General features: G+C 38.1%; 1 protein-coding gene across 1 annotated transcript; it reads left to right on the forward strand.

Annotated features, from left to right (window-relative positions):
• Positions 1-886: 886 nt before the first annotated feature.
• On the forward strand, positions 887-23,977 carry scn4ba (sodium channel, voltage-gated, type IV, beta a). Its single transcript, XM_012859304.3, has 5 exons — positions 887-1,114; positions 12,664-12,827; positions 14,048-14,267; positions 14,391-14,520; positions 16,299-23,977. Exons 1-5 carry the CDS (start codon positions 1,021-1,023, stop codon positions 16,390-16,392), a joined length of 702 nt encoding a protein of 233 aa, XP_012714758.1. The 5' UTR covers positions 887-1,020; the 3' UTR covers positions 16,393-23,977.
• The last annotated feature ends 3,494 nt before the right edge of the window (positions 23,978-27,471 follow it).

Consider the following 27,471-nt stretch of genomic DNA (forward strand, 5'->3'; position numbering starts at 1 on the left):
AATGCATCATCCTGCCTACATGGGGTTACAGGAGAAGCATGAAAGGGGAGAAGCATGAAAGTGTAGCCATGAGTAAAGGGTCCAGCAAAAAGACCGGTGTGTTTTGTGGGAAAAGCACCCAGGTCACGTCCCATGCTGAGGCCATTCTAAGTAAGGCTGATTCAGCCGTACTCCGCAGGATATGTTCATGATGTGTGTGCCTCCATGTGGCAGCAGACGTCAGTCCTCCCACCCCCCCCCCTTTCCCCCTTGCAGTGTCCCCCTCCTTCTCTCTCTCTCTCTCTCTCTTGCTTTCTCCTCACCTCCACCTCTGCAGTAGCTCTCGCTCTCTCTTGCTCATTTCTGCCTGTGCCGGCTTTCCGCGCACTTTCTGCTTTCCTGCCTCGCTGGTGGCTCTGCTCCAGCATTCCCGTGCCTCATGCGTGTTCTCCTCCACCGCTCCTGCAGCCTATGTCTCTCACAGTGAGGCTTTCTGTCCAGGCTGCTTGTCTAGCTGTTGCTGCTGCTGCTGCTGCTGCTGGAGCAGAGGAGGCTACTTGATCCTGCACTGTTAAGCCGCCGCTGCTGTCGTTCTGCCTTGTATCTGTTCTCTGCCTTTTCCCTCACAGTGTGCTTTTCTGGATATTCAGTCTGCCCGAGCAGTGGCAGGAAGGAGGGAGGGGAACAGAAAGAGTCTCCTTGTTCTACTACTGCATTGTCCTGTCTGTCTTTTCCTTTTTCTTTCCTGGGCTGCTGGAGGACAACTGGACAGAGGAGAGCTCTTCTTTTCAGCACTTCCCATCTCTGCTCATTCCTGGGACAGGGTGCAGGGGAGGAGACAAGAGGGAGGGACTGCAACCAGGACTTCAGACTCTTGCGCCTTGCTCCACAGCTCAGTCTCCCACCTTGTTCTAGAGGCACAAAAGTCAAACACACAACCTGTCACTGGTGGAGAGGAAGGCAGTTTGTCAAGGACGTGCACTGTGGGCTTACAGAGGAACAGACAGGACCACAGGCAGACAGACAGGTGGTGTTGGTGTCATGGCGTCAGTGGACAAAACCGGTTCGAGTGTCTCTGGTCGACTGAGATCAGGGGATCTGCTCCACGCTGGTCTGGCAGCTGTGCTGTTGCTCGGTGAGTTGGACCCAACTCTACTCGACATTTAAGTGACATGGTGTTCTTTTCTTTTGCAACACATTTCTACATTACACTAGAACATTATGTTTCTCGTTCTATGTCTGGTGGGTTCAGACCAACTAACTCATCCAGTACAAAATCGGTCGATCAAATTAGACTTGGCATTGTGACCTTAACCCCTCTAACATTTCTTTGGTTTGCTCTTACTAAGTTGGTGATAATGAAAGTGAAGGGGAGGTTTGCTTTTGTTTCAGTAAATTTTGTGTGTGTGTGCATATGTATATATATATATATATATATATATATATATATATATATATATATATATATATATCAGTCCTGGTTGTCCTGTACTACAATGAGGAGAGCAAGATTAAGACCGTTAAACTTTTAATCCTGTACATGCTGGCTATTAGTGCTGAACTGTGTTACTGGCTAAATGATCCACAGTGTATGTCCTTAATGTCTGAGTATTACCTGGTAAACATAAGAAGAGGGATGCAAACTTTCAATAGCTCAGATTGTGTCTAGTGGGTAACTAAAGGTGATCATATTACTGGTAGTGACGTATTGGTGCAGTGACGATCTGTGTTTTTGTCCATCCCCTCCCTGATTTTGTTTTGTGTCCACTACTGCCCTATTATCTCCTAATTTTCTCCTGGCTCCAAGCTACTGTGACAGCTGAAAGCTGTCGAAGTTCATGTCACAAACACACATTTCAGAGAATTTGTTTGAAAGACTGTTTGTTTGATTTTAAAGATACAGACATACCAAATGCCGAAAAGTGTCTGCCATGTATTTAAAAGTGACACAAAGAAGGTAAAGAATCCTGAGTGCACAGGCTTAAGAGGAAGATGTTATATTAACTTTGACGAAAGCTCTGTGGCAGATATTCAGGCTCTAAGGCTATGGGGAGGACTTGCTCTATAACTCTAGAGTATGAAATATCTGATGATGTCCTGAAGAAAAAGCAGCCTTCCTTAAAGCCATGACACAAACCTTGGAAATTAAAAGTTAAACCATCCCATTGGTGATTCCTCTAACTAGCTGCTCATCTGTGTCTCTTGATATGTGCCCAAAATATTTCAAATTTCATAGAGACATTAAGCTTTTTTAAAACATTTTTAACATCACATCCTTATACTGCACCGTCATACAATATGTTTTTTAACTTCCCATTTGAAGTTGAAAAAAATAGATCTGCAGCAGGCAGTTACTCAAGAGTTATTATGGTTTGGCAAGGGGTCTGGCAAATCTGTCATTTGGAGTCAACAGGCCCGAGTGAGGCTCAGAATCAAAATAAAAGAAAATAGGGTGTATTATGCATAATATGCAATAATTCCATCTATACATGAGAACTGAGTCTTTTTTAATTAAAATGTATTTCAAATGTAATTAAAACACCTAACTGCAGAGAAAAATATAATAATATAGATTAGTTAAGTACATGGGTACAAAGTGGTTTGTTTATGAGTATGATATGGAAAGGAAGGTAAAATATCAGCACAACATCTGTGTCATTAGTGAGCAGGTGAACTGACCTACAGTTTTACATTTACATTTTAGTTGCACATTAGATGCTAAAAAAAGGTATGATAGAAAGAATGTTTGACAGACTTGTTTGGTTTAGAAGTCATGAGTTTACAGGTGATCCAACAGTGTTTACTGTTAAGAGAATGGGATCATCTCTACTTCCAGTTCTTTCTTTTGGAAAAATCACAAAAATATGTTTTTCGTAGTTTAAGGAAGGTATCTTGATAAGATTCCCAGAACCACTTAAACTGATTATTTTCATTGCAAATCAGAAGGGGCTCTACTTTACACTCCCCACAGATGATTAGAGTTCCTCCCCCTATCTCTTAGATTGAGTCCAGTCACCCTAAAGAGGAAGATCCAGGTTGTCATTTATTCTGTCATGATCCATATCTAATGACCACATGTAAGAGACCTAGATAGTTTTCTTCAAGGCTTTCTACCTGTCTCCCATTCCATCCTGCCATCAGTTCAATTCAATTTTATTTATAAAGCACCAATTCGTGAAACATGTCATCTCAAGGCACTTTACAAAGTCAAATTCAATCAGATTATTTAGATTGGTCAAAAAATGTCCTATATAAGGGAACCCAGTTGATTGCATCAAAGTCCCGACAAGCAGCATCCACTCCTCCTGAAGAAACATGGCCACAGGGAAAGTCGTCTGCATTGTCCATGGCTTTGCAGCAATCCCTCATACTGAGCAAGCATGAAGCGACAGTGGAAAGAAAAACACCCCATTAGCAGGAAGGAAAAACCTCCAGCAGAACCGGGCTCAGTGTGAACGGTCATCTGCCTCGACCAACTGGGGGTTAAAGAAGACAGAGCAGAGACACAACAAGACAGACAAAAAAACACAGAAGCACACATTGATCCAGGAATCTGTTCTACATTAGATGGTAATGGTGGGTGATCTGTCTTCCCTGGTTGATGTCACAGCTAACAGAACGCCAGACCAGGTGTACCTACTATGAAGAAAAAAAGAGAGAGAACAAAAAGTTAAAAGCTGAAATGACGACAAGTAATGCAAAATTGGAGAACAGAAAAACTCGGTAGAGTGAGAAAAATAGACCCTGATGTCCTCCAGTAGCCTAAGCCTATAGCAGCAAAACTATAGCGATAACTCAGGGTAACATAAGCCACTTTAACTATAAGCTTTGTCAAAAAGGAAAGTTTTAAGATTAGTCTTAAAAGTAGACAGGGTGTCTGCCACACGGACCAAAACTGGGAGTTGGTTCCACAGGACAGGAGCCTGATAGCTAAAGGATCTGCCTCCTATTCTACTTTTAGATACTCTAGGAACCATCAGCAGACCTGCAGTCTGAGAGTGAAGTGCTCTATTAGGAACATACGGGGTAACGGATCTCTGATATATGATTGAGCTTGAATATTAAGGGCTTTATGCATTAGAAGAAGAATTTTAAATTCTATTTTTGATTTAACAGGAAGCCAATGAAGGGAAGCTAAAATTGAAGAAATATGATCCCTCTTGTTGATTTTCATCAGAACTCTTGCTGCAGCATTTTGGATCAGCTGAAGGCTTTGAACTGCATTTTGTGGCCTTCCTGATAGTAAAGAATTACAATAGTCCAGCCTTGAAGTAACAAATGCATGGACTAGTTTTTCAGCATCACTCCTGGACAGAAGGTTTCTAATTTTGGCAATATTCCAGAGGTGAAAAAGGAAACTCTGGAAACCTGTTTAATATGGGATTTAAATTACATGTCTTGGTCAAAAATAACACCAAGATTTTTTACTTTATTACCAGAGGCCAAGTTAATGCCATCCAGATTAAGTGATTGATTATGATGTTTATTTTTTGAGGACTCTGGTCCAAAGATTACAACTTCTGTCTTGTCAGAATTTAAGTGCAGGAAATTTAAAGTCATCCAGCCTTTGATGTCATCAAGACATGACTGCAGTTAAAGTAACTGATTGGATTAATCAGGATTTATGGATAAATATAGCTGAGTGTCATCAGTATAACAGTGGAAATTAATCCCATGCTGTCTGATAATTTTGCAGATCGGTAGCATATATAAAGAGAATTGGTCCAAGGACTGAACCCTGTGGTACTCCACAAGTGATCCTAGAGTTTGAAGAAGATTTATTATTAACATGAACAAACTGGAATCTGTCCGATAGATACGATTTAAACCAGCCTAATGCTTTCCCCTAATCCCTACAATATGCTCAAGTCTTTGCAGGAGAATATTGTGATCAACGGTGTCAAATGCAGTTCTGAGATCTAACAGGACAAGTACAGACACAAGTCCATTATCTGAGGCCATGAGAATATCATTAGTGACCTACACCAGAGCTGTTTGACTGCTACGACAGCAGCACATATATCTTGTATTGCTTAGTTGAACCACCTGCAATACAAAAAAACTGAAGCATTACTGCAATAACCAAGTAATCCTGAGACCTAAGTTCGACTTTAATTTCTAGCCTTAACTAAAGAATTAAGAATTTTTGAAAGGAGAGAAGACATTTCTGTGCAATAATTTTTCTGAAGGTTGTCAAAACAAATAACCAGACGGTGTTCAAGTGTTTGGTGATCGTTTTTCAAACAGCCACACAACTGTATCAGTACCTGATGATGCTTTTAAGAAAATGTATATTCAGATTTTGAATTTTCTGCATTTACCGCTTAAACATCAGTTTTATAGATACATAAATTATACTAAAAATATTCCATATCCTTTGTGTGTGGGGAAATAAATGTTGCTCTAGAGGTAGTAAAGTTGTAATGCAGCTAACAGTAGCTGGATATGAACAGTTGGTGTGATATACTACAAGGCAGTATTGGTTTGTGCGGCTATGAAATTACACATTTCTAGCAAGTTGATGCAATGAGTAAATGTGAACCTACCCTGTCCAACACCAGTAGCTCCAATGAAGTGAGTTCCTTTAGCTGCTGATGTAATGATCTTGCCAGTCATTCAACTTTTCTGGTTGAATTTTCTGGTTTAAACTTCCATCATCCATACCCATTTTTGTCCTCCTCTGTGGCCCCTTCAGAGGCCTTCTTCATACTATACCACCTCCATTACCTTTCATTTTCTGTTCCTTTCTCTTTTTTGTTCCTTTCTCTTTTTTGTACTCTGTTCCTCCCCATTCCCAACATTCCTATCACTCCTGTCTTTTCTCTCCCTCTCCTAGAGATAATAGTGTCCTCAGCCAGTTCTCTATGGGTTCACAAGAGAAATGCATTAACCCTTAAGTCTTTGGCCCACTTGGAGAAAAAGAAGAGAAAAAAAAACTCACCTTGATTTTCGGTCAAGGACACATGCACATACACACCCAGTCAGTTGTATTTCCTACCACCAGTGATTCACATATTGATGTTTCCCAACTGGGACAAGTAGATACTTGATAGTGGAGCTAAAAATATCAAACATGCCAGTGTATTACTAATGTGCACAAGCTCACAAGCGTGAATATATGAACAGCCTGTTCACACATACATACTCACACACATACAAGTACTATCAGACACGCTGGACAAATAACGTAAGTCTGAAGGTAATATATATGCACCAAATTCTGAATAAAGCAAATCGTACGTTAAATAGCAATGGGAAAAAGGAGAAGAATGATAGTGGTTTCAAGAGCTGTGAAGCAAGAGGGACATGAAATCTATTTATGGGTGGGAAGGGTGGCACACTTTTCACATATGTAAACGATAATGCTCCCACTTGATGATAAGGAAGTACTTATGTATGACACTTAAAGATGAAACATTCTCTTGTGTTCTGACAAGCTTTTACTCAAAAAACTTTTCAGCATCTTGGCTTTAAATTGGCTCCCAAGTACTTTACAAATAAATACTCCGACCCGAGTTTTGAGCACACCAGAGATCTTAAAAGTAAGTTCAACTGTTCAAGTCTTTCAAGAATCTGAAATACCACTGACTTTACCTTTTAAACACAAAACCAACATTGTTTTATAGGCTGGATGCTGCACTATATTTTTTTATTCTATATTGGTAACACCCACTTTGTAATAATAGAACTATAAGTTCAGACAACTTGCACCATATTTAAGGTTGTCATTATAGTGTCAATATAGGTTCTAGTACTAACTTTCATTCCTCACATAGATTACACTCATGGATAGAAGAAGAATCCAAGACGTCAGTGGTAATGTGATCATTTAAAACATACCATACAACTTTATGGACAGGGTGTTCAGACATACAGAAAAAAAGATGTACTCTAACCATGTCCAAGTGCAATGTGATCCTGGGCAGTTCAGAGTCGAGGATAGCATTTATAAATAGATCTCAGAGTGTGGGAGAGACATCAGAGAAACAATCTGTCATTACAAAACCGACATAACATATCTAGCAAGACTCAAATGCTAATAGATGCCCTGGAAATTCTTTGGGAAATTGAGCAACACACTGAACACTGCAGTGTTACAGGACATATCGATAAGGCTTGGGCACTAAATAACTTTGTTTGTGGATAATTTCTCTTCTGGTGATTCTGCTGACTCATTTCTATGTCAGACTTTCACCCAGTTGATCTAATGCAAACCTGCACCACTGCACATGTATCGAGGAGCCATGCTATTCTGAGGGCTTTATATCAAGCTATTTTCAATTAGGAGTCATTTGCTGCTAGAAAAGGTTTAAGTGATAATGTTGAACATGTTTGATTGTGTTGTGATCGAGACAAAGCTGAGCTCAATGATCCTGAGGTTGTGATCATGACAGAAAGAACAGGATCCTGGATACAAGCAGGCTTACTCCCGAGGGTGGTTGTGCCCAGCCTTAGAGATAGGGGGAGGAGCTCTGTTATCTTGGGGGACCTGAGAGTAGAGTTGCTGCTTCTCTGCATCAACACAAAGAAGTCCCTATCCTTCAAGTAAGACTAAAACTAGTCATTATACCAGAAAGACTGACCTAGTTATCTAGTTGTTCCAGTAATATACCATGGTCAACAGTATTACATGCCTCACTAAAGGCCATTAATAGCAGCACAGTGATTCTTCCATCTGCATTTATGCAGATGTCATTGAACACCTTCATCATCACAATCATCACAGGCATCACACTATGAATACCAAGGAGCTCTCCAAACAAGTCAGGGACAAAGTTGAGAAGTACAAGTCAGGGTGCGGGTTATAAAAAAAATACCCAAAAAACTTTGATGTTTCCCCAAGAGAGATCATCAGATCCATAATCTTCAAGTGGAAAGCACATTTTTGGGCGACATCTCCATGTATGGAGGAAGGTGCCCTGGTCAGATCAAGTGCTTTATGTGGGCCAGTATGGAGCAATACACAGTACTGACACTTCTAAAGTTTACCCCTCAGTGTACTGGGACTTTTTTCTAGAGTACGGCGCGTACCGGGACTTCTAGCTGCATCCCCGCCTCCCACCGACTTCTTCACAGTTTACAGCTTGTAGCCTATTTTTTGATTTTAAAAAAAAAACACCTCATAAGAAAACCATTGCCTTGACACACAACGCTTGCTGTGCATTCAAGTGGAAGTAGGCGCTTCGCATGTCAGAAGACAAACGGAGGAAAATGAATGTGGCTGTGATGTTTACCTGGCTCCAAGAGGGCTCAAAGATGACCTGTCTGGAGCAGAGTTGAATGATAACTCTGAACAGTTGTAGCTGGACACTATTCTTGTGCAACAACTTAATCCTCCGCTACAGTGCAATTATTTTATCTAATTGCATACCATTTATCCACTGTACAATAATACAATACCACACACAGTTCTCCATCTCTTTTCAATTCTATATTATTTTATCTCTATTTTCTATATTTAGCTAAGTGTTTATTGTGTAGTTTTTATCTTATTTTTTATACCTGCTTGCAGATAGCTGCTATTTGTTGCTGTTTGCAAATTACCCTGTGTGATGGGGACTCCACATGGCAGAGTGGAGTTCAGATGCTATAGACACAGGAGGATTTATTAGCCTGTCAATCATGTAAATCAAAGGCAGACCATAATTCATATTTGTACTATTCATTTCAGAAAATAACTATTGTCTTGCATTCTTTACTGATTCACCTCGTCATTGTTTTCGTAACAACATATTGGTAAAAAACAATAAGGGTGTAACAGAACACAGAAATTACGGTTCTGTACATACCCTGCTTTTAAAGTCAAGATTTTCTGTGTCTTGGTACTGAGCCCTCTCAAATAGAACTGAGTGAATGTTTGGTTTGATTTTGTCAATTAAATAAGGACAAGCTTTATGCAACTATAACACCATTTGTAAATGATTATCATTGATGTTTAGAAATCTTTAAATATGACAAAGATTTGAATATGACAAACATTTCTTACTGAGAAACATATTTAAATCTCTTTGGAGCAATTTTTATATACAGACATTAAAGTGTACAACACGGTAATGCTTTGTGGTTGCATGTCTGTTGGTATAAAGACTTAATGGCACTTAGGGGTTGAATGCTGAAGGCAGCTGAATTGTGATTGTAGCCTATTTTTTCTCCACACCAAGGAAGTTTACATTCAGCTTGATGTCATTTCACATGGGTAATTAAGTAATTAAGAGCTACATATCTCATTGCTTGGAAAACGTATGCCATTCTTTCTCCATCGTAACTGCAGGTGGCAAACCTTAAAGGTTCCAAATTATCAAAAACTTTAGAAATAGCTGTGAGTACTATCTTCTTTCTTTTGGTGCTGCTTTCTAAAATTCCACAGCAGAACTCCCTGCACATAATTGTTCTGCATGTTTAAAACAACACTATATTTGTGTGGTGCACGCAAGCTACAAATCAATGGTTCTGTATCATCACATTCCTAAAAATTGCTGTAAGTTATTAACTTATTTGTTTTGATAACTGAGCCATGCTTCCCTGGCATATATTGCCTTAACAAGTAAAAACAAATAAAACAAGATAACAAAAACAAAACAAAAAACCCAAGATGCTTCATGTATAAAAATAATTCCCCCACAAAAGTGGAGAACAGGGAACCTTAGACATTAAAAATCACCTTCCCAGAAAGTCAATACACTTCAGCTTAAACAGGGCAAGCAACAGTCTGTCACACTTTGTAGATATTGGAAAGACACGATTACTTTGTATTTCAGATTCCAACACTTATATGGCAAAGGGCACGTGTTGAGATGCACATATGAGTACTGGGGTGCATCCAACTAACCCAAAATCAGCTCCTACTGGGCTCACGTAACAATTGTTTTATGACGATTTATGACTTGCAGCTGGCTCTGGATCTGGGTCAAATAATAATTTTATCAGTAGATATTTCATTTAATAACTGTGTTTATTGACATTGCAAACTGTTTAGCTCCCAATCTCTTGTGTGCTGGATTCCAAGGAGCCTGGACTCACTTCACTGCTCTTTTAAATTCCTCAGTATGGTATCAGTATGGTATTAAGTCTGCAACCGACTGTCTCTAAGACAGTATTTCCCCTGATTTGTTCCCCTGACTGGACAAATCATCATATAATTATCAATTCCATGGGTTAACATTTCAGCTAGAAACCTGTCATCACTGCTTTCTTTTTGCGTGACCTTTGTGGTAAGTATATGTGTAAAAAGGATGCTAGACTGCCTTCTGCTATCTCTATACTTTTAACATAAGTCTCCTCTCCACTTGGAACACTGAAATGAACATCACTATTGTGAACAATAAGGTCAAACACAACTGATAATCAAAATGTGTAAAACACATGCATTTTCTTCAGGAACCCACAGATATCTTCTGTCTACAGTACAATTTCAAAGTTGTTTTCCTGTGCTCAAAAAATGAGAGGTCTTCCAGCAAGGTTACCTACAAAAATAAATGAGTGTAGGCTGTTTGTGAGAGTTGTAATCTGGTTTAGTGGAATTTTAAATGTTAAGCTCAGTTACCTGAAAATGAAGATCATAGATACAATTAAACTTTGCAACAGTTTTTTTTAATTCTTTTTATGGGTTTATTTGCAGCACTAGTGGCTAATTTTTACAAAATAGGCTGACTGGAAAGGGTGTTTGAGAGAGGGGGGAGGACATGCGGCAAAGGAGCTCAGGTCAGCCGCGTCGAGGACTAAGGCCGCCGTACTTGAGTCGTGCTCTCCACTAGGGTGACCATATTTTCATTTGGGATAACCAGGACACCTTGGAGCGGGGGGGGGGGGATCTCTGTTCCCATGCATAGAGATGTCTGTGGCATGCACTCACTTAACATAGGCCTACGTAATCCTACAATAACATGATATTTACAGTTGGTTTATTAAAAATGCTTTTCAGTAAAAGTCAACAGCAATAACTCCAATAACAACTTATAATTTTATTCAAAATGTATTTATTAAAAAATGCTTAACAATTCCTGTAATGAATGAATAGCACAATAAAGGCCTCCCATTTGTCTCGACCCGGTCTGAAAGCGGGGAAACTCTTTTGTAAATCGTCGGTAAACATACATTTGCGCTTCGGCATGTTGTTGGCGTACTGACAGCCACGCTATCTATCTTCTGATTAAGAACAGGGCTGCCCGCACTGACGTGGCTCAGGGATTACGTCACACGCAGCGCCGTGCGCAGTGCTCTAGTGCCTGTCAATTTAATGGTCCAATGAAGGTAATTTAAAAAACAGGACATTTCCTCACTTTCTAAAAAAAAAACCGGGACGCCCGGGACAGGACGTGAAATACGGACATGTCCCGGGAAATACGGACGTTTGGTCACCCTATCTCCACCCCTGCGCCATCAGAGCACAACCACTTTGCAACAGTTTTTTGTTAAATCACTTGATAACATTTTTCCTGTGCAAATGCAATCTTGTCAGGTGTTTCTTACTCTTTCAGTAACTTAAGGTTATCTTCTTGAGTATCACCACCACACTTACCTAATCCAAACAAACTATTGTTGCACCTGAAGCCACTATTGGATTGAAAGGAGAATTTGGGAGACATGGGGACCACAGCAAGTCTCCTAGTGCGGAGCAAGACCCAATGCCAAAGTTTCAAGCCAAGTGAGATTAGTCCCCTGATGCCATTATTTTGTCTGATGTGGTAAGTAGGCGAAGGAGTCATTAAAGCCATCAATGTGCGGAAGACATGGCAAACTTGTCTATGACACCTAAATTATTTTCTCCTTTACCACCAGTTCCCTCTTAATAGAAGGGGACAGTATGTTGGGATTTTGGGATTTCATTTCAATGGTTGAACAAACCCACAATAAGGGTGTAGAACACCACAACGCCATAGTAAGCTGAAAACATACCCTACTTTCCGGTTTTCTCTCATAAGAGTTCTTGATTTCCCCTTTGTATTCAAAACTTTTTAGCTTTATACTTTGTGTGTAGACATGTTGGTATGTACGTTTGCCTGAATTATGTTAAATACTAATGAAACTTTTTTTGTAAAGCTTGTTAGATTTCAAAATATTATTTAAAAAATGCTATATGCACAGTGGCGCAGTGAGTAGCACTGTTGCAGCAAGAAGATCCTGGGTTCAAGTCCTACCCATGCCTCTGCATGGAGTTTGCATGTTCTCCCTGTGCAAGTGGGTTCTCACCGGGTACTGCGACTTAATCCCACAGTCCAAAAAACATGACTGTTGGGTTAATTGGCCTCTCTAAAATCTGAGTGTGTGTGTGAAAGGTTGTTTGTCCTGTTTGTCTCTGTGTTGCCCTGTACGACCTGTCCAGGGTGTACCCTGCCTCTCGCCCATTGACAGCTGGAGATAGGCACCAGCAACCCTCATGACCCCACAGGGGACAAGCGTGTTTGAAAATGGATGGATGAATGTATATATACATACATATATACACACACGCGTGTGTGTGTGTGTGTGTGTGTGTGTGTGTGTGTGTGTGTGTGTGTGTGTGTGTGTGTGTGTGTGTGTGTGTGTGTGTGTGTGTGAGATGTGAGAGATGATGTTAGTTTTGGTCAAAGACATTTAAGCATATGAAAGATTTAAAGCCAGCTAAAACATAAAACATAACTTTTTTATGGTTAGATTTGAGATTGATTAAAACCTATCCTTTTTTTCTCTTTTTTTGTCATTCAGGTGCATGGAGTGTTGGTGGATTGGAGGTTTCCACAGGTAAAGTTTCCTCAATTGAAGCAATGAATGGCTCCACAGTTCTGCTGCCCTGCACTTACTCATCTTGTATTGGCATCAAAGACCTCTACTTCAACTGGAAATACAATAACAACGGGACTCTTTTGAAGGTATAAATAAAGATTATATCTGTATACAACCACTAAAGGTACAAACAGCTTTTAAACAGACAAACCTGCAACTACTCGATTGTTCTTCTTTCGCCATGAACAACTCTGCTATAAGATTTTCTTCAATAATTTGGGTATATATACTATCCCATTAATCCTTTCATGTTTTAAATCTCAGTACTGTAAAAGCCTGGTACTGCAACCCGTTTCTATTGAATAAATAATTGCTTATAGGGGAAAAGCTTTGTGCCATGTGAGATATTTTCCTTCAACGTAAAAACTTTTCAATTTTGGGCTCTGTTTACTTCAAGGGGATGTCTTTAGTGTACATACCTCAGTTAGAATGCCAGGCAACACCTAATAAATCATCTCCAAACCTTTTTTTTAATATATTATGTGACATTTATTGCATATTATCCAACTGGAAAACAATCTGTGCGTGGGGATCTAAAAAATTAAAGGTATGCAGTCACTTAATTACTCAATTCCTTAAAGTAATAGAGCAATGAAGCACATTCTGATTCCTTTTCAGAACTTAGTCCTCTCACAGCTACCATCAACCATATAAAATCCAATTACCCCGAAATAAAGTTCAGCTGTCCTACTAGGATTTTTCTGATAAGACATAAGTAGCACAGAGGTTACAAAAGATCAAATAGAACAAAGGTGTCAAAAACATTCAACCGCATTCCTATAACATGGCAAAACAAAGACAGTCGATATAAACTGGACAAAATGACAAAAAAACAAAACAAAAAAGAACAGTAGAAGGTTTCTAAGATTACTGAAAAGACCAGAAAGGGGCTAGTGTGGGAGGTTTGAATGAACGTGTCATGGACTAAAACTAAGCAAAAACTAAACTAAGGTTTCGGACAATTTAATTCAACTTTTTAATTTTTCACTTCCAACAAATGTATTTATTTATCTTTTTTTTACCGGTTGGATTTCCCATTACAAGCATCAAAAGCTTTAAAATGGTTTATTATGCTCTTTTTAACATCGCAGAAACCTGCCATTTTAAAAGGGACTGGCACACTTTTGAGGGTCTCTTTCTATATTAATCATAATTTGTGTCTAACTTCAAGTTCTATTACATGAGGAAAAAATACCAAGATAACAGACCCCCCCCCCCCCCCCCCCCCCCCCCCCGCCGCCCCCCAAGTCATTGTTGATTTGAGAGTACCTATGCTTTGTATCTAAGAAGATGTTTGTGTGTACAGTTGTGTGAAGCAGAGATTCCAACAGAAGAAGTCGAGCCAAAGGTCCATGTTTTCCATGATCGCGTAGAGTTTGTTGGCTCCTCAAAGACAAACAACATCTCTATCTTGTTGTGGAACATAACTTTCGAGGATGAAGGGGAATACATCTGTTTTGCTAAAAACCCGAAAGAGAAGAACCGCAACCATAGCGCAATCTTCACCCTTTATGTGGTCGACCAAAGTATGTGAGATATCTAATGATGTGCATAAACCTGGAAATCGCAAATTAAGTTGTGTCTACTTAAAACAAAGCCAGGTTTTATAGAGCTAATCATAATACCATTCTTTCTCTCATTCTTAACAGTGAAGGAGGTCGACAATACATTGACAGTCATTATTGTCTCAGTTCTGGGTGGAGTCCTCGGCTTAGTTATCATCCTCATGGTGATAAAGGCAGTGGTCCTTCATTTCCTACGGAATGGTAATGAGAAGACGTGAGTACTACACTGACTAGAGTACCCTTGGAAAAGTAACGTTTTTGCATGTTGTCGCGTTATAACCTCAAATTTGAGGTTGTACCTTTGAGTTTTACGTGTCTGACAAACACAAAGTAGCAATTGTATTAAGGAAGAAGGATACAAGGTTTACAAAGATTTAGAGGGAAAAACATTGTCTGATGTGCATATGTATTCAGTAGCTGACCCGATGCTTTGTAGAACCACCTTTGTTACTTCAACTGCAGCTGCAAGTCTTTTGAGCTCTGTCTCCGCCAGCTTTGCACATGTAGAAACTGAAATTTATAGCCATTTATCTTTGGAAAATACCTCAGACACAGATTATTTGGATGGAAAGTATTTTTGAAAAGCAATTTCCAAGTCCTGCCTCAGTTTCTCCAGTGAATTTAGGTCTGGTTTTGAAGGGGACCATTCTAACACATTTGTAAGTAGGTTTTAAACCATTCCATTGTAGCTCTAGCAGTGTTTACTGTCATTTGCTGGTAGGTGAACCTGTGTCCCAGTCTCAAGTCTTTGGCACCCTTTAGCAAGCATTATGCTTTATTTACAATGTGTTTAGCTCCGATGATCTTTTCATTTGTTCTGGCTAGCTTTACTGTCCCTCCTGAAGAAACTAATCCCCACAAAATGATTCTCCCGACAGCGTGTTTTACTGTGGGGATGCTGTTGTCAGAGTGATGTGCTTGTAGTTTTCTGTCTCACAATTTATATATTGGATAACACATTAGGTCTCATCTGACTGGAGCACCCTATTCCTCATGTTTTCTACCTTCTACGTGGCTTGTGGCTAACTGCTAACAGTACTTCTCATGGCTTTATTTCTATCGGCTCCATAAAATAATTGCTTGTATAGTCATTGTGCAAGATAGCATGATAAAATTTAGGGAATTGCAAAATCTCAAAGGCAATGCAAATAAATAAATAGATAAATCAGACAATTTCTAAGATTAGACGAAGACTAAAGGACCTTTGTGTGACTATACAGGCATTTCTGCTTTTTTTCAAACTTTGTATCATTTCTCTATCATAGTTGTTCACCAAACTTACCTTTTGAACTCGGAGGTCATTAATACTATGTTAATATCTGCCAAGTTTGATCACAGAAGTAACAGGGGTGAGTTAACTTCAACTGCCCAATCTGCGAACGTTCAGGTGGAACGTTTAAGGTGTAGAAAACGTGTAGATCACAGACTGGGAGTGTGATCTGTAAGTGGATATTGTTGCAGTGCTGTTCAAAAAAGAGATAGCTCTGGAATTGCCCATGTCTTCCCAAGTTTTATGTTTTACATTCTATATGAGATGGTATTGATAGGCATTTAGACACAATTACTTTTAACACAACACCTCGTGGTCAAAACATTCATGTTTGGGAGATCTTCAGAAGCTGTTTGAAAGGCTATGTCTAGAAATATAATGTCTGGCAAGTATGTTTCAAAGAGATCTATTGACAAATTTGTCGTAATAATGAAAGGTCAAATCTGTGCATGTACATTAAACAAGTAATTTGAAGTCAACTGCAACACTGCTGCACATGTGACTGGGACATATTCGATAAATGTGGTAAGCTATTACTTGCACATACCAATCATAACAAACGTAGCAAGCCACAAAGTATAGGCAGCAACAAGAGCACAGCTTGCTTCAAGCACAATGGTCATTTTTGTTCTTTTACAAAGTGAAAAGGAAGACAATAAAGCATTAATGGCATGTTTGTCTTTTCCCTTTTCTTAACCGTTGCTTATTTCTGTCTTCTGTAGTAAAGAGTGCCTGGTGAGCTCCTCAGGGAACGACAATACAGAAAATGGACTTACAGGAGCCAAAGCTGACAACAAAGGGACACCAAAGGCTTAAGTGAAATGCAAAGATTGTATGTTTGTAAATATGTTAGAGTTATATATGCTCAAACAAAAAGCTCTAATCAGTGGACTGTTTTATCTTACTAGGCTCTAAATAATGCAACTTCTAAATATCTACTTTAAATCATGCTTGAGATTTGGAAAGTGTGGACTGTGCAAAAAGCTGGATCACTCTGTATTTGATGAGATAGCCCATCAGCCACACAGTGTGCTGCCCGTTCTGTGAGTCTCATCTGTATCTTACTGAACCCCAAGGTTTAGTGGTCTGTCTGTAATTAGGAACCACCTTCTCTATTATTTTTTACCAATTACGTCTTAAAACAACCATCTTTTCATATGTTTTAAAATGTATTTATAGTACCACATATCCACAGATATCCTGGCCAGCCAGATTGATAATGTGTAGCACTCTCTGCTCTGCACATTATCAATCCGGGACTGCTCCCATTTAATCCGTTTGGAGAAAAGATGGCCATTGAGCAGAACTTAAAGTAGTGATTGCATGAAGCGACACCTAGTGCTCGCCTAGCAAAGATTGGTGTTAACCAATCACTGTATCAAAGGAAGATGTAAACAGCAGGCGGCCTTGGAAACCACATAAAGGTAAGCTGGTCAAGGCACTTGTTGCTGTTCTACTATCAAAGAAGAAATCGTGGATTCTTATAAAATAGATGTGATAGCAGCAGTTACGCAGCTGCGCAGCCATGTATATGTTGGTTTGACTGTGGGCTCAGCCGCTAAGCTTTTGTCGCAGCTGTATGTCCCGCCTTAAGCCACAATACTGCAACATGATTGGCCCGAACCGTCTTTGGTTCAGCCACAAGTTGGATTCTCGTGTGTTTGTGAACGCACAAATACCGCGAGAATTCGTCTTGCAGACAAGGTTAATCCACAGACATATATCAAGAAATTCATCCAACTATTAAATTCAAATGCATATTTAGTTCTGTGTATGAAATTTTTATTTTAGTGCTCATCAAAACTAGGATCTAAACAAAAAAATACCATCGCATCTACAAATCACTTTCACAAACCTGCTAGGCTTTTCTCTATGAATCTATACTAATGAATAATTTTGCAAGTCATAAGTAAAAAGAAAAAAAATGTATCACAATCAACAATTGCAAATGAAACAAGTAAACATACATATATTACTACCATAATTATTATGTCAGCATTAATAACTTAATACTTTCTAACAGAGTTTACTGTACCAGTGAGTAATGAAGAAACCACAAAAATGTTCATCAAAGCAGCTTTGTTTACAACCTCTGTGACGTAAGCTTTAGTTTTCATGCTAACAATCAGATTCTGGCAAAATACATGTTTATTTGGTTCACTACTGAACAATGGAAGATTGTGACAGAATATCTGGCTATCCACTGTGGACAGCTTTTCTCATGCTACAGAATGATCCAGTTCAGCGCAGAATTTTCGGTTTTATTTTGGATAAACACTGGTGCCTGTTCCGCTTCTGCTCCCTCTGGTGATGGGAGGATAAAACTCATAAACATCATAAATGCCCCAAACCATCATCACAGACAATCCTCAGAGTACCGTGGTCCCCATAGAGAGGAAAGAACTTCATCTTACTGCTTCTGACTAATACTTACAATTTTAGCATGTGTGCATTTTGTCGAACCTCATATGAGCATTATGCTGCACCGTTACGCAACAACATTCGTTTGTGTCTCATTTAACGATTCCAAAGCCGCCTGAATATATGAAATAAACAAGTTACATTGGCGTAAATATGAGGAGAAGTTACTAACTCATAGTTTCTGTAAAACTGTTACAACAGTTTATTAGAAAGGTTTACGAAGTAAATATATCCACATGAAGCCCTTCTGGAACAGACTTGCATTAATCCATCCTCAAAGAAAACCTCAACAAAACATCTTACAAATAGAGTACACGGCAAAAGTGATTAATGTGATTCCAGGAGAGAGCAGGTCACTGAAAACAAATCTTAAAACCAGCAAGTTATACAGTCACCAAATATTTAATTATTGTGTCCAATTCATCAAAAAATGATATCAACTTTTTTTTTGAGTCAGCAAAGGAATATATAATAAAACAAGTCTAATAGTGGCTTTATGATGAAGTAACATGTTTAGAGTTAAATAAGACATTCAAAGGGCCAAATAGTTTTTTTTTTGCTTGTTTGCTGTTGTCTCTTTGCTTAGAGTTTAGCATAAAGTTCTTATTTTGAGTGAAACGACCCATTAACTGGCAGTCATAATTCTGAACCTGGCCAGTGTCTCTAAGGGTTCTTGTATTTGTCACCTCTTGTGTAATAGAAGAACAGAGACAATTTGAGCATCAACTTTCATCAGAAATGCTAAATTACCCTCTGTGACGTAATAGTTTCACGAATTAGGGTTTATAAGTATAAGCACAGGACAGTGAGTCGCAGAACGAAGCATTTACATGTTTGAGTTAATGGATGTATTTTTATTCATCATTTTGCTAGAATGATATGTAGGGTATAAATATAAGAATGCAGTAACCAAAGCACATGATAAGTGTTTTGTTTAATATTTCTTGGACAGCAGTGGCTTCTCCACGCTGGACCACATCATAACTTGGCCATAATCCCATAATACAGTGGTTATCTTCTCGTAGGTCCAAGGTACTTTACACACACTAAATTTTCTTTCAACTTTTAAAGTATGTAAACAAAAAATTGAAACAAGATCCAATCACTTGTATTAATAATAGAAAACAAGTGTTGACCTCTTCTAAAAAATAAGAGAACATATTGATTGTTAAGATTTATTTCTTTATAATTTGATTTTAATGCACATACATAAGATGAATAAATATTTTTGAAATTTAATAATTCCCTTTAAAGCATCTATTGCTCAGAACATTATACTTTCTGCAGTTCTGCTCCTCATACAGTAGTCCTTACACTTAAGTATAGTAGTCCCATAACAGTTAGTGACCCTATCTGAGTTAGGCTATCTGCATAGATGGCCAGTCTGCAGAGTGCTGCTTAACGAATATGGTATTTGTAGTTTGTCAACTGTAGATTTAAAATAGTATAACCTTAATAAGTTGGTGATAAGTGCCGCTATTTTCGTTTCTATGCCATGAGCATCCATGGCTTTTGCAACAGGAATTATTTTTGCTGTTGGATTTTTCTTTCTTGCTAACAGAAAAAAATGTAAAAGCTTTATTTTAACAAACTGACTATCAGTGCACAGCAACAGGTGGGAGAGTGTCAGTACTGTGATGTCCCGTATTTAAAGGATTGGGCACCGAACATTACAAGAATGTTCCCTTTAGGTTGTAATTATTATTCTAGTCATAGCAGTAAAATGATAGCAACTGTTGATGCTAAGTAGATGTTGCGTGTAGTTAAAAAAATAACAAAAACAAAAAAACACGCAGAACTGCATGTTGGAGCATGCCTGGATCAAAAAATAGGGAATTCTTGCCAAACTGTGCAGTCACCAAAATCCCCACTTCATCTTATCACAAGTTAACATAAGAAAATGTTGTGTTAAAAGCCTTTAAGAAACAAATATCTATTTTACTTTTTGGTATACAGACGGCATGAGGTCACTCCTCTGCAGCAGGGAGGTTTGACCCACTGAACACATCCAAATCCTCAACAATTGAAAGCCACAAGCATAAATAAATCCATCTACACAAATACTTACATGCTCAGAGCCACTTTGATACTACAAGATTGTAGACTGGCCTTTCCAGGAAACAATAGCGCACTTTAAATAAAGCTAAAAGCAACTTTGTGAAAGGTTATAAATTATGTTCATAGTTTACTTTTCCCAAAGTAATATTTTGATTTAATATTTTTGAATTCTTTATTTGTGCCTGTCTTTTACTCTCCTCTATGACAGTGCCCCTCTTGCTTTCAATAGAAGCAATAAGGCAGACATCAGATTATGCAATAACCTGTTGTAAGGCACTTTACTGATGCGTCTGGGCAGGTAGGCGGCTCTGTCTGGCACATCTAATTGTACCCATGTATATATCTGTACCACACAAATGCATTTTGAACTAATGTACTGATATTCAAACAACTTGACCGATTTGAGCTAGATAACAGAAACTGTATTTTCATGCCAGCTGTCAATGGAATGCACTGTGCAGATCGAAAATCAATAGTTATCCTTAAAAACCATGAAATGTAGTAATAGTTTTTGTCCTTGGAATTGGCATAAATTAAGATTTATTGGACTGTGTTACATGCACAGCTGGCATGTAAATGGAGTCAAAAGAGCTGACTGAAATCTGATGGCATTTTGGTGCTTACATGCTGTAACACCACACAAAGCAACCAATGTCCTGCTCTTGATGTTAAAAATGGATTGCAAGTCTCTTTCATTTACCAGCAACCCATCTTGCTGATGTAGTTAGCATTCTTACTATCCAGCTCAGTCTCGTAGTATGTCATTTAAACTGTTGAGAAGATCCTGTTTGGCAACGTGCAATGCTGTATATTAAGAGGACTTTGGGGGTGTTGTGAATGTCTTGAGGAGACAGATGTGTTCACTTGAATACCAGCTGCTCTCCTGAATTGTTTTAGACAATCAGATTTCATTCAGCGAACGCCTGCAACACAGGCACTTCAAACACATCAAACGCAAAAGAGTAAAACAAAAATTGGTTTGAACTGCAACTCGCTTGGTAATTTTAGGTGCACTCTGTCTTTAAAGTGAAATTACTTTGCTTGGCGTGAATGGAAACGGGAATGATTTATGTATTCCCAGAACTAAAGTGGTGATTAGTTGGAATGTAGGAACAGTGTTGTAAGTAACAGTGTCCTTAATATGCTTTATAATGTGAATGTTATGGATGTAGGGATGTTCTGCTGACACACATGCGAACATTCAGGCACAAATGTAAAAGCCTTTCTTTGCAGAACCCTTGACAAAAAAAGGTGCATTTCTACATTCAACGTCTTCCTGCTGCTGAAAGCAATATTGGGGAGGTGATGTGTTTATTAGTATTAATTTACCCAATATATCTGACCCTCTCATTAGCAATAAGGATACAGTACATGGCTTTCCCAAAAAAAGACTGTTGATCTATATTTTCTGTAAGGGTTTCTGCAGGTTAAATTTAAAACTTTTACTGCCTTTCAATGATCACTATGACGTCCATTTAAGACCTTACATGGATTAAAAAAAAACAGGTTAATATTAAAACACAACCCTAACTTTACTTTAGGCATTTAAGTAAGTGAAATATAATATTTTTTAAGATGGACCTCTTCAAATATAGAGTCTTACACAATCACATTTCTCTGGCTGGTTTGCAGGAATGACTAAATGCCAGCATATCATTTCCTTTTGACGTGGCTGTCCTGCATCATGACCCTTTTGGTATCATCAAAGAAAGAAATAAAGATCAGGTGGAAAACACAATGCATGTACACATTTAAAATGGGACTAATACAAATGTAGGGCATTTGTATTAGCCCTACATTTCTAAGACTATAAAGGATCAAAATACAGATTCTTGAATTTAACACTTTTTGTGACCTGCAGAAACCCTGTGATCTTTAACTAACTAGTGTCATTTCTTAAATGAAGGCCATTAACTCTGACAAATCAGAGAAAATTTGACAAAAGTCTGCCAATTAAGCCAGGCCTTTTTGTTATGTACTCGAAGACGTTTATGAGTGATGCTTTGATTAAGCAAGACAAAATTATGCTTCTTGCTTTAAAACTAGTTTTGACTGATGAAGAGGTGGAATTTTTTCAAGCAAAGCTGGGATTTTTTTTTCTTTTTTTATCTTGTTTGTATTATTGTTGGTATTTTGATGTGTTTTTCTCTTCCTCAGAGAAATACCTGTGCTGAAGATAGCATAACCCTTGAGGTCAGCGACCTGCTCATACTGACTGTTCCAGTCCAGATAGTATGTGGTCTAAACTTGACTTCTGCAGTTGCATAATATAGCCCAGCATACAGATGATTGCCACCTAGTGGCAGATGAATGCATAACATATCTCTCCTGTATGGCAAGCCAATGTAATATGCAAGATGCATTTAATGTATCTGACTTTGCAAAATTAGGATTGCAGCATGTAAGAAAGCTGTCATTTATAGTGCAAGCGCAAATATCTGTTTAATCATCTATAAGATATCATCACTGACTACTTCCACCACAGTGCACAGCTATATACAGTGTTGCATTTATTGCTATTGCTTTGTGTGATGATTCAAGTTAGAGCGAAAAAAAAAAACATCACTTTTTGTTTGGTGCCAAATTAAAGGGATATTTATATATAATAAGATAAAAAGAATAATGTGTAAGTTTACAGAAAATCCACTGACAGGTACAGGCATCAGTTTGTGTGAATTGGCAAACCACTGACATATGACAGCTAAGAGTGAGAAACAAGAATTTGTATACAGCTTGGAGTCACTGCAACAACCAAGCATTATAGGTTCTGAGTGATCACTGTAATTCCTTAGAGTTAGTATTGCTCTTACTGCCAGAGCAGCTGAAACTCGTACTGCCAGTCCAAGAGTCTCACGTCTGCTGTTGTTACATCACTGTTACTATAACACAACTTGGAAACTACTCTTACTCGGTTAAAAACCCACTGTAATACCATCAGCTTCCGGATTGTATTACAAAGATTGCTCAGAACAAGCTGCTGCAGTTTGAGCAGGAGAAAGTCTCACTGCCAAGCCAAAAGTCCGACGTCTATTCTCTGCCTCCCACATTCCACTCCAGAGCTGAAACAGTTACTTGGTTAATCCACTGGTCGATTGGCGGAAAAATATAAACTGCCAAATTTTGTAATTTGTGTTATAAGACTTTTAGAAAATTATTAGTCAAGTTCTGTGAAAGGATTTAGTAATGTCACTTTTATTTCTGACTTTTACCACAAAAAGTAGTTTTTTATTATATAAAGGTGGACATGTTCAATAAGTTTTATTTTGAGTAATTGTAATTGGCATTTGAGCCTATAAGACAACTAGCAGGTAAATCAATACTATAATAGTTGTAAGTTGAAGCTCTATCTGATGAAGATCAAATGATGAAATCAGTGATCTAATTTTGATTCAAACCATAAAAACAGTTTATTTAACAATTACTCTACAAGGATAATAAATGGAATAAAAATATCTTAATCTTTATAAAAAAACTGAGAAATACACAGACCAAGGCAAGCTACTGCGATGTATAAAAATCAAGCACAGACTCAAACTGACCAATTCCCCGTTTCTCAAAGCAGCTCTAAATTTTGCATGACTTCAATATATTTTACATATCCATATGACTAAATGTAGAGAACAGTCTCACATCTTCACTGTATATTGTAGACAACAGGAAACCAAACACCTTGTAAAAAGTATAGAACTTAGGTGTCTAGCTTGAAAATTGCTCATATTCAATTTAACACGCATAAGCAAAGCAAATCTGCAACCCTGTACTCTTGGGTCAACTTTCCTATGAATGTTCAGCTATTTGTCTTTGTGATCATGTTGCTCATGCTCCCTTCATGACTATGCACCTCAGCCTTTTGATTTAAAAACAGTACAAAGTGAAAATGATTATAAAAATTAAACATGACAATAAATCTTTCCAAAGTGAAGGGTGTGTACGTCTCCCTCTCTCTCTCTCTTTGTCTCTACTTTTTTTCTCCTAGTTATTGAACAAATCCAGTTAGAAAAGTTAATGCATATATTCCAGATTTGTTGCTTTGCTACTTGCAAATATTATAAAAAAAACCCGACATGAAACCACATCAAAACTCTAGTAATGCAAGGGTATGGTAATTGAAACACATTAGCTTTTTGCATATTGTGCCCGAAGATTCATTATTTAGTATTTAAAGATAAAATCTTCCACAGTGGAAAACTGCTGGCCAATGATTTCTGCCAAAATAGCTTTACTTTTGGTCCAACAGCAATACCTGTGGCAAAGCTGCCTATGTGTCTTGCATTTATAGAAATATAAAATTAGCGTTTAGTATAAACCGTTTTGCTTCATATTTTGGGGTTATTTCCCTATAGCCTATTTTCCCCTTAAATGCTTATTGACTTTCAACTTCCTGAATCAATATTTTTCACAACTCTTTACCCAACTTTTGTGGTGTGCTTCTTGGTCTCCCCTATGCTGATTATTTAACCTTCAAACCTCTGAGGCTTTCACAAAACAGCTGATTTTTTAATGAGATTGAATATATACCCATATAGAGTCTATTAACTAATTTGGTGAGCTCTGAAGAAAACTGGTTTCATTGGATTTTAAGTAGAAGAAACAGAGTAAAACAAGTTGAATCATTTAATTTAAAACCATTTTCTAGACAATGTATTATTCCCCTAACCTTTTGCACAATCATGCACTATTTTTATTCTGTCCTATCACATAAAATCCCAAAATTTGCTTCCTCCAGAAGGTGACCGGGCACAGGCCTTAAAGATAGAATAGGATTTCATCCGAAGTATAGCTGCTGTTTTTCCACAAAAAAAGGTTGAGGGGATTCTGGCATCTGATCAGGATGCCACTGCACCCCTCCCTTTTGGGGTTTCTCAGGTGCATCCCACTGGATGAAGACCCCGGGCAAGACCCAGAACTCTTTGGAGGGACGATATATTCTCTCTGGCATGGGAATGCCGTAGAATCCCCAGAATGAGATGGAGGATGTTGTTGGGGAGATGGACGCCTGGGTTTCTCTCCTGGAACTGTGTATATAGGGTCATATCCAAAATAGGGTCACATTACCCTATTTTGGATATGCAGAAGAGAATGGATGAACAAATTTAAAAGAATCCCTTCTGTTGATAAAACCGTAGAAGTGATATATTCAAAATGGATAAGTAGGGGAGACACATAGAAGTTTGACTGATAGTTATACTGAAGCAAATTGTTCAATATATCCTCCATAAATATTCCTACTTGTACAAAACCAACAAGTCTAGCTGAAATATTAAACTACAAGCAGTAGAAGTACATCTCGATTTTGGTGTATTAAACATATTAGAATGTTTTACAATCTCTATAATAGTTCACAGCAGCAGTACTATTGCAAATAAACACATTCATCCTATGGTTGCTTCAAGTTATTCAAGTTATAAACTTTTCTTATATACTAAAGACATAAAAAAAATTACTTACAACTTCCCATTCCTCCTAAAGCTAAAGAGGTTCACTTCAAAACCCTCTCAGGTGTTTACCCCTCAAAAAAATTTCTCAGACATTTTGCTGTTGACGATAACACTTGTATATTTTGCGATGGAGATTTTGAATCAACAGATCATCTTTTTTATGAATGTGTCTACTGTAAGACATGAGATGATGTGCATTACTGGCTTTTCCCCAAAACTTACCTGAACTTACCAAGACTGAGATCATCTTTGGGACTCTGACAAGCAATATGAATTTTGGAAATGTAATGAACATTATAATTATTATGGGGAAATTTTTCATTCACAAATGTCTATTTCTGAAAAACAAGCCATATTTCCCTTTTTTTTCCACAAATATCTCCAACATTTTTTCTCACGTATGAAGCTGGACAAACCCAAACACATGGAACTCTTTCACATATTAAGCGACCTAAATATCTTGGAAATTCCTTAACTTTATCTGTGTTTGTGTGTAGGACGTTCAGTTTTTTTTTGTGTGTGTGTGTGTATGTGTGTGTGTGCACACACAAAAAAAACATATAGACATAGGCTATAGCAGTGAGTCAGGTAAACATGTTTACCTGACTCACTGCTATATGTCGGAAAGCAGCCTGTACTGGTATATTAAGATTGGGAATCAGATTATTAATAGTACCACATTTGTTGTATATACTGTTAAGAGCAAAATCAATAAATAAACTACTGCCGACAGACCGGAGGCTGCGCAGTTTGACTGCTGGCTGCAACGCCACGGTTGCGCTAGCTCCCCCTGATGGACGGAAGGAGAAATCTAAAAATGAAGTAAGAAAAATACTGTTGATTTTTTTAATTAATAAAAAAACGAATATATATATATATATATATATATATATATATATATATATATATATATATATATATATATATATATATATATATATATATATATATATATATATATCTTATCAGGAATGTTTCTTTGCACAGGTCTGCATATGGAGGTTTATGAATGTTGCTCAAAATTGCAGGCATGAATGTATCATCAAAGAAGCTTTGGGTGATTAATTCATGCAACACCGTAAATCATATTGTTTAACAAGGACTGACTTTCAGAACTCAGTACAAGTCTTAGCAGACCCTAAATATTATTTTGCAGGCTTGGGCTTGTCAGTAAATGTGGTTGGCCAGTGCAGCCATCTGACTGACCTAATCTCTATATAAAAAATGAATAAATAAATAAAATGTCTGTCTCTTGTGTCTACCTGTACATATTGTTTGTGTGCATCCTGAGCCGATGTCTGTCTCAGATGGTAACATAGGGTGATAATAAAAGATTCCTGATTGTTGATTTTAGAGGTATGTGTAACAGTGTATTAACATTCCTGTAGTGGGTCATTTGCATTTGTTATCCTGTTTAAAATGAAGAGGAAGCTGACTGTCCATGCGAAAATTCAAGTGAGCTTCAGGAAAATATCGTCTAGGTATCTTAGGCGGCATCCTTCAGAGGAAGCAAAAAGGATCAATGGTTTTTGATCCAACTTTGCTATCGGAGCCGAGCAAACTTTCAGAGGAAGCCACAAGTCAAGCTAAGCATCCTGCCAGGTGTGTTTCCAAATCAGACACTGGGGAACAATTTGGACTGCAGTATTTGGAGCCCAGCTTTCGGCCTGTCCTCTTTGACTGTAATAAGCATAGGCCACATAAAGTCCTTGAGCCTCACACCTCTGGGCAAACCCCTCCCTTTGTGACAGCTATTGGCCTACCTGAGGAGTTGAGGGTAGAGCTATTAGCTCATGTAAGCTTTGTGTTTTATTTTTTTATCAGTTTGGACACGTTTCAAATAATTTAATACCTATATTCTTATTGAGGTATAGCATCTAAATAAAGATTAGATTTACCTTGTACATATAATGACAAATAAAGCACTTTATCTTTATCATGAACCAACTTCGTTACTTGTTTCAGGATGACACTGCTG

Source organism: Fundulus heteroclitus, chromosome 18 (genome assembly GCF_011125445.2).
Source record: "Fundulus heteroclitus isolate FHET01 chromosome 18, MU-UCD_Fhet_4.1, whole genome shotgun sequence".
NCBI lineage: Eukaryota > Metazoa > Chordata > Actinopteri > Cyprinodontiformes > Fundulidae > Fundulus > Fundulus heteroclitus.